This window comes from Solanum pennellii, chromosome 9 (assembly GCF_001406875.1).
Source record: "Solanum pennellii chromosome 9, SPENNV200".
Classification (NCBI taxonomy): Eukaryota; Viridiplantae; Streptophyta; class Magnoliopsida; order Solanales; family Solanaceae; genus Solanum; species Solanum pennellii.
The window spans coordinates 82,346,350-82,355,158 of record NC_028645.1 but is presented as its reverse complement, the minus strand read 5'-3'; the positions used below and the strand labels follow the sequence as shown (position 1 = coordinate 82,355,158).

The following is an 8,809-nucleotide window of genomic DNA, read 5'->3' as shown; positions in this document are numbered from 1 at the left end:
TAAATTGAAATAAAAAAATAATTTTGCCAGTTATTTTTTTTACCAAATCAAACATAAGAATGGTTGAATTTTTCTTTTAATATTATTTGGTTTTGATATAAGGTGAACACCAATATTGTACAATCCTTGGGAGTAACAAAATAAAATTAATGAAATTAATTAGTGGAGAATATAGTAAAAAATAAAGATATAATAATTAGTTTCAAATAACTTTTATTTTATTAAATATTCCATCCTTGTGACTCCCATAATTCAGTTTTTTTTTTAACTATATAATAATTTAATTGATATGACACTGCAGACTTTTAACCATAAACAATAAATAAACACATATAGGATTCCCTAATATTAATTAAACATAATTTTGAAATAGTTATGGCAAGATTTTGTTTCCTAATACATAATTAAAACACAAATTACATTGGATCTTGAAGCAAAATTTTGCTAATATCGATATATGCTCCAACGTTATGTGTGGTAAAATAAACTTTGGAATAGTACGTATTACCCCAATTAACTTACAAAACACATACATGATTTTACGCGCTAATTAAGGTTTAATAAATAATTAGGGTAAATAAATCTTAATTTTTAATTAATTATTAGTTGATGTAATAACTTGATGAAAATAATATATGTTATCCAAAGATGTCACGCTTATATACGCATGATATTGCATGTTTATGATTAGTTCTCATGTTCATTAAACTAAGTTACATAAACAATGGAAAAATATTAAGGAAAAAAGTGATAATTTTGTGAATTTAAATCAAATGTGCCGTAATAAAAATAACTTTAAGTCGTAATAAATATATACAGTAATAAAGAGTGTGTTAAAATTTTTATGATCAACAACATAAGTTAATTGTCATCGAATCAAATACCGTTAGCTATTAGCTTTATAAATATTTTTTAGACGAATTCGTTATTTGTTTGTAAATTCAGCTTAACCCGTTCATTTTACGCCTCGATAGCTTTATAGTTCAAAATCATGCTAAACATTTCACTAACATTTAAACATAATACATTATGATAGAACATGGCATGGATTCTTGTGTCCTAGAAATATTTTCCCATCCATTGCTTCAATTTTAAGATATTTAATCCAATAATGTGATTTTTTTACGTAAATAAACAGAAAAATAATACAATAAACTTACAATGTTTTTTATTTTTGCTTAGCCATGATATAAGTTTAATCAAATTGAAGATATATCATCAAAGATAAAATGACAAAAATCAAAATTTTTGAGATTGACAAAAAATAATTAGGAACATGAGAATAATCACAAATTCCGATATAAATATCAAACTCCGATACTTATATTCAACTTATTATCCATAAATAAATAAATGTAAAATATTACACACAAACACTTGGTTTTGGAGCTAACAGCTCTCTCTCACTCTCTTGTGTTTTCTGTGTTGGCTCTTTCCCCTCCGAGCGTTACTTTCTCCGAAGTGGATTTACAGTGTAATTTATATTTTTGATGTGAATTTAATAATTTTCATATTATCTTATTAGTGATTACGAATTTTATTATTATCTATTAACTCACTATCATAAAATAAATATAAGTTTTTGAGATAATTTTTTCCTTTCTTTTTTGTTATTTTATATTTACAATATCACATCCTTATATACAACTTAGAATTGTTGGACTACAATGATATGTTTTTTCTCAATTAGATTACATTTACATAATCACCATTTTTTTAAAAACAATTTACCATCATATTTACTTCATTAATTGTAATTTCCTTGTCAATTTCGTAGCATCTAAACTCTTTGTCCAAATTCTAAATTCGCGGGTTAAAGTAAAGTTATATTAAACACAAATGTATACATATAAAAAAAGGAAAGATTTTATTTTAATCTAAATAGTTAAACCATAGTTAAAATCAAACAAACAAAACGTAACAGCGTAAATAGAAGTGGAATCACCTTATGTATCTAAAACTCTCTGTCCAAATTCTAAATCCGCAAATGAAAGTAAAGTTATATTAAATTCAAATGTATACATATAAAAAAGGAAAGATTTCTTTTTTTTTATCAAAATGGTTAAACCATAGTTAAAATGGCGTAAATCGGACCGGAGTCGGCTTAGGTCAAATACAATGATTTTTATCTATATATACTACATATCAAACCCTTTTCAACTTGTTCATGAAAACTCTGACTCCGCCGCTAAGCATTGCTGAACATGCTTTTTCGATATCTCATATAAATTCTGACTCCGCCACTGAAACTGGCCGAGTGCTAATATATGAAAGGAGGGTGGTGGTAGTTGTAGGGATCCTAGGGGAAGATGGTGGAGGTGGATAAGAGAATTGCCAATCTCAATGTATTCTTTGCTTGGTTTATTTGTTTACCATTTTTTTATAATTATTTTTGCCTTTTATTTGTTTAATTAATCTCCTCTCTTTTCACCTTTTAGCATGTTATTTTAATGTTGTTGTTTTGCAATATCACCAATAGAAAAGAGTTGAAGTTTTTAAAACTCTCAGTATGAGTAGAAACCAAGAAAATACACAAAAACAGAGCAAAACCCAAGAAACAAAAAAGAAGTGATTTTTACTTAGTTTTTTGATATGCAATTGCAAACCCAAGAAGAAATTTTTGGAATTTGAGGCAAAGATGTCTTCTTCTTCTTCTTCTTCAAATCCCAACAAAAAATACCATTTTTTTCTTTTCTTGATTACCCTTTTCTTCACTTCTTCTTCTTCTTCTTCTGTTACTGATGTTGTTGCACCATTTTCTAGTTGGGACATTCTTGATAACACCCCATGTAAATGGTCTTTCATAAAATGCAACTTTCAAGGTTTTATTACAGAAATCAATGTTCAGTCTATTCATCTTGAACTTCCTTTACCTACAAATCTTTCTTCATATAAGTACCTGAAGAAGCTTGTCATTTCTGATGCTAACATCACTGGTGTAATACCCTTTGACATTGGTGACTGTTCTTCACTTGTTACTATTGATTTGAGCTCAAATGGTCTCGTGGGTACTATTCCTTTAAGCATTGGAACTCTTGTGAACCTTCAAGATTTGATATTGAACTCAAATCAGCTTACTGGGAGAATCCCAGTTGAGATTGGGAACTGTAGAAGGTTAAAAAATCTTGTTCTTTTTGATAACAGGCTTAGTGGTGGTTTACCAAGTGAAATGGGGTTGTTGTCAAATCTTGAAGTGTTAAGAGCTGGTGGGAATAAAGATATTACTGGGAAAATCCCAAATGAGTTAGGGGATTGTGGGAATTTGACTGTTTTAGGCTTAGCTGATACAAGAATATCTGGTTCTTTGCCTGTTTCTTTGGGTAAGCTTAAGAATCTTGAAACTTTGTCTATTTATACTACAATGTTGTCTGGTGAGATACCTGCTGATTTAGGTAAGTGTACTGAGCTTGTGAACTTGTATTTGTATGAAAACAGTCTTTCTGGTTCAATCCCATCTGAGCTAGGGAACCTTAGAAAGTTAGAAAAGTTGCTTCTTTGGCAGAATAATCTTGTTGGTGTTATACCAGAAGAGATTGGGAATTGTACTAAGCTGATTATGATTGATTTGTCTTTGAACTATTTGTCTGGGAGTATACCATTATCTTTTGGTGGTCTTGTTGTGTTACAAGAACTTATGCTTAGTAACAACAATGTTTCTGGTTCAATCCCTTCTGTTCTTTCACAATGTACAAGTCTTGTGCAGTTGCAGCTTGACACAAATCAGATATCAGGTTTGATTCCTTCTGAGTTAGGGAATTTGACTAGTCTTGTTGTGTTTTTTGCTTGGGATAATCAACTTGAAGGAAGTGTGCCTTCAACTTTGGGTAGTTGTAGTAACCTTCAGGCATTGGACTTGTCACATAACTCACTTACTGGTAGCATTCCTCCAGGCTTGTTTCAGTTGAAAAACCTTACTAAGCTGCTGTTGATTTCTAACGATATTTCGGGTACTATACCTCGAGAAATTGGATATTGTAGCTCATTAGTGAGGTTAAGACTTGGAAACAACAGGATAGCTGGTGGAATTCCGAAAGAAATTGGAGGTCTTAAGAGCTTAAACTTTCTTGATTTGTCCGGGAATCGCCTTTCTGGACCAGTTCCTGATGAGATAAGTAGCTGTACTGAGCTACAAATGGTAGACCTCAGCAGCAACACACTGGAAGGTCCCCTGCCTAACACTCTGTCTTCACTATCAGGGATTCAAGTCTTGGACGTTTCGAATAACCGGTTTGCAGGGCCTATACCGGCTAGTTTTGGGCGTCTTGTGTCGTTGAATAAGCTGATTCTCAGTAAGAACTCGTTCTCAGGGTCTATACCTCCATCTATTGGCATGTGTTCGAGTCTTCAATTGCTTGATCTTAGCAGCAATAAGCTCTCGGGAGGCATACCGATGCAGTTGGGAAAGATTGAGTCCCTTGAAATCACTCTCAACCTTAGTTTAAATGAACTAACAGGTCCAATTCCTGCTGAAATTTCTTCACTAAGCAAGCTGTCGATACTTGACCTTTCGCACAACAACCTTGAAGGGAACTTGAATCCACTAGCGAGGCTCGATAATCTTGTCTCACTGAATGTCTCATACAACAACTTCACTGGTTATCTTCCGGACAATAAGCTCTTTCGACAGTTACCATCATCAGACCTAGATGGAAATGAAGGTCTATGTTCATTCGGAAGGCCTTCGTGTTTTCTCAGCAATATCGATGGAGTAGGAGTAGCTAAAAACGGAAATGATGAGGGAAGGTCAAAGAAGCTCAAATTAGCCATTGCATTGCTAGTCGTCATGACAATAGCAATGGTGATCATGGGAACTATTGCTATCATACGCGCACGAAGGGCGATGAGAAGGGATGATGATTCAGAGATGGGAGATTCTTGGGCTTGGCAGTTTACTCCATTCCAGAAGCTCAATTTTTCAGTGGACGAAATACTCAGATGCCTTGTGGATACTAATGTCATTGGAAAAGGGTGCTCGGGGATGGTTTATCGTGCAGATATGAACAATGGTGATGTCATAGCAGTGAAGAAGCTTTGGCCAATAACCATGACTACAACGAATGGAGGCAATGATGAGAAGTGTGGGGTACGTGATTCATTCTCTGCAGAAGTTAAGACACTCGGTTCAATTCGACACAAGAACATTGTCCGATTCTTGGGGTGTTGTTGGAACAGAAGCACAAGATTGCTCATGTATGATTACATGCCTAATGGGAGCTTAGGAAGTCTTCTCCATGAGAGAAGCGGTAACCCTTTGGAATGGGAATTGAGATACCAAATATTGCTCGGGGCAGCACAAGGGCTCGCCTACTTGCACCATGACTGTGCTCCTCCAATTGTTCACAGAGACATCAAGGCCAACAACATTCTCATTGGTCTTGAGTTTGAGCCTTACATTGCAGATTTTGGCCTAGCAAAACTAGTCGATGATGGTGATTTTGGTCGTTCCTCCAATACAGTTGCTGGTTCTTACGGCTACATTGCTCCAGGTAAAATTCTTTTCTATTTCATGTCATCATTTTCCTTACACCTAGCATATTATTCCGAGTATACGTTTTGCTTAGTTATATTATAAGCATTGATTGTGTATTGCAACCATAACAACAACATACCCAGTGCAGTCCCGCAGAAAAAGAAGTTACGGATGTGAAAGCCAAACACTAACTACATCAAAATAATGCCTCCTATAATAATCCAAGTACAAGAAACAAACAGTAGTAACAAAAATCGAAGGACAATGATTGCACATTGCATTTATCTACAAAGAATATCAGTAGTTCTTGATGATCATTGATTGAAAGTGTATCAATATTGTTCATTTTGCATTACACAGAATATGGCTATATGATGAAGATCACTGCAAAGAGCGATGTCTACAGCTACGGAGTAGTTATATTAGAAGTCTTGACAGGTAAGCAGCCAATCGATCCAACAATTCCCGAAGGAGTGCATCTAGTTGATTGGGTAAGACGGAAAAGAGGAGGAATTGAAGTCCTCGATCCAAGTCTACACTCGAGACCAGAATCAGAAATCGAGGAAATGTTACAAGCATTAGGAGTAGCCCTGTTATGTGTCAACTCCAGTCCAGATGAAAGGCCTACAATGAAAGATGTTGCAGCAATGCTAAAGGAAATCAAACATGAAAGGGAAGAATACGCAAAAGTCGATGTTTTACTCAAAGGCTCTCCAACAACAACAACTACTGATCATAATCAAGAAAACAACAACTCAACAAAGGGTGTTTTAGCAACATCTTCATCAGGACAGAAAGCAAGAAGTATGTATACAATGAGCAATAACACAAGCTTCTCTGCTTCATCATTGCTTTATTATTCATCATCATCATCAAATGCCAAAAGTGGAGTTTAACTGTTTAAGTTATTAAACAAAACTTATTACATTTGCATTGAATATTGAAGTTTGTCATATTAGTTACTATTAGTTTTAAGTTTCAATAATCCTATGTTTGTTTGTTTGGAATTTTATGTAAAGAGAATTAGAAAGGTAGTAGATATGTGTGACAAGTTGAAACAAAACAAGCCAACTTATGCTAATTTGGCTTTTTGAGCATTTTTAAAGCTTTCATGTAGCTACTAAAGTCAACTTTATTCCTCCTTGTTTTAAGGTTCATTTTTTAAGCTTTCAAACAAATATTTGGGACCTACATATAAATGAGTAAATAATAAAACAAAGTGCATGAAACACTAGCGATTATTGTACATCTTTTGTCCTTGATATAGGTATTTGAATAATGATACTCTAAGACCTGATAAATAGGGGAAAAGTCTACGTACATTCATTCTTTTCTGACTTCACTTTGAGATATTGTTGTTGTATACTGTAAGGGGGTTACCTTCTGACTTCACTTTGATGTAAGGGGGTTACCTTCTGACTTCACTTTGAGATATTGTTGTTGTATACTGTAAGGGGGTCATTTGGTACGCGGAATAAGGTGGAATATGTCAAAATTAAGTTTGGAATTAAATTTATACCGAATATCTCACCTTATCTCATTCCATCTTTCAAGTGGAATAAACTAGTCCAAAAATTATAATTACAAAACTATAATTCTGAAATAATTTAGTTTGCGAATCAAATGAACCTAAGACTACTTTACTTTTTTCTTTTGCTACTAAAAAATTCCTCTTTTTCTTGAAAAATTTGACTTATAATTTATACAATAAACTTCTAAAGGATCATGAACAAACTTTATCAACTTTGTGGATTTGTAGTGGAAAATAAAATTTTTTTGGGAGAGACTTTTAGGGGCAAAGCATTCCCCACAAGCCTTTTTTAAGGGTGGGTTTGGTAGGTTGGAAATTATTTTGAAGAGAAACATTTTCCACTAAAAGGGGTGTAATTATACTAACTTTTAATTTGTATCTAACATATATCATTTTTCTTATATTATAAGTATCTTGATATTTAATTCAATCTTTAATACTCAAATTCTTTTTAGCAAAACACTATGTAGTTTACTATTTGTAATAGTATTGTTCTATCATTTGAAAAATAATTCACTCATCAACCAAAATTGAAATTGTTTTTGTGAAAAATATTTCTCGATCGTATTCTAATCTGTATATTTTTCAAGTAATAACACTCGTTCTAATTTAATGATTTTCAAGATATAACAAATAGGAATACTGAATAATTGTAATTGTTTCAAATTTTATCAGATGCGATGCAGTAGATGAGTTACTTTCTCTAAGTCGAAAATCTCAATTTCGAGCTCTGAATATAGAAAAATCTTTATTAAGAAACGGTTCTTCTGAATGAATTCTATGTTTAGACAAATTCAATTAATACGACTTCAATACGGAGTAATTTGTACAAGTATCCTCCATTTATGTGAAATAATAATATGTGACTTAACTTTATTAATCTTATGAAAAATGATTCCCTTACCTGATTTGAACAATAATGTGGTCAAATATGATTACTGAAACCCAAAGCAATCAATCATGAAAAATTCTCAATACTGAAAAAGTGTAAACAAAAGCTAATAATAATGCCTTAACTTTGAAATAGGCATGCATGTGACTGATTTGACATATGTAGTTAGTATAATGTAGGAATCAAATTGTACTATTAGCCCTCTTTTGCCAAATTGTCATGCATGTGTGCCTAAACAATGTAAGCTCTACCCTAGCTCTCACTTTTTTATTTTAATAACAATGTAATGAAATAATATGAAAGTAGCAATTTCTAGTTTGTTAGATTAAAAAAATATCTCATCTCTTATGATCATTTACAAATTGTATAGTATGTAAAGAAACGATATGGAAGTAGCTATTCCTAATTTGTCAGATGAAAAATAATCTTTTATGATCATTTATAAATCGAATGGCCATGAATGAAACAATATGAAAGTAGTAATTTGTAGTTTGCCAAATAAATATAATGATCTTTACAAATTGAATAGTATGTAATGAAAGTAACAATGACTAGTTTGCCAGATAAAAGATGTTTTTTTATATGATCATTTACAAATTGAATGATATGTAATGAAACAATATAAAGTATCAATTCCTAGTTTGCCAGATAAAAAAAAAAAGATGTTTCCTGATCATTTACAAATTGAATAGTATGTAATGAAACAGTATGAAAGTAGTAATTTCTAGTTTGCTAGATAATAAAAATTGAATCGTATGTAATGAGACAATATGAAAATAAAAAGTTCCTAGTTTGCAACATTAAAAAAAAATCTTATGATCATTTACAAATTAAATGACGTGTTTTGGAACGAGTGTCACGATCATATTGAGCTATAAATGGTAGACATATTAACTGGGATCGGATGTCACTTGTT

At 32.3% G+C, this 8,809-nt stretch overlaps 1 protein-coding gene across 1 annotated transcript; it reads left to right on the top strand.

Annotated features, from left to right (window-relative positions):
* The first annotated feature begins 2,470 nt into the window (after positions 1-2,470).
* Positions 2,471-6,611, top strand: LOC107029790 (receptor-like protein kinase 2). Its single transcript, XM_015231235.2, has 2 exons — positions 2,471-5,486; positions 5,831-6,611. Exons 1-2 carry the CDS (start codon positions 2,639-2,641, stop codon positions 6,364-6,366), a joined length of 3,384 nt encoding a protein of 1,127 aa, XP_015086721.1. The 5' UTR covers positions 2,471-2,638; the 3' UTR covers positions 6,367-6,611.
* The last annotated feature ends 2,198 nt before the right edge of the window (positions 6,612-8,809 follow it).

Coding starts and splice junctions, on each gene's coding strand:
- LOC107029790 (XM_015231235.2), top strand. CDS start 2,639: ATGTCTTCTTCTTCTTCTTCTTCAAATCCCAACAAAAAATACCATTTT. Junction 5,487..5,830: donor TTACGGCTACATTGCTCCAG/GTAAAATTCTTT, acceptor TGCATTACACAG/AATATGGCTATATGATGAAG.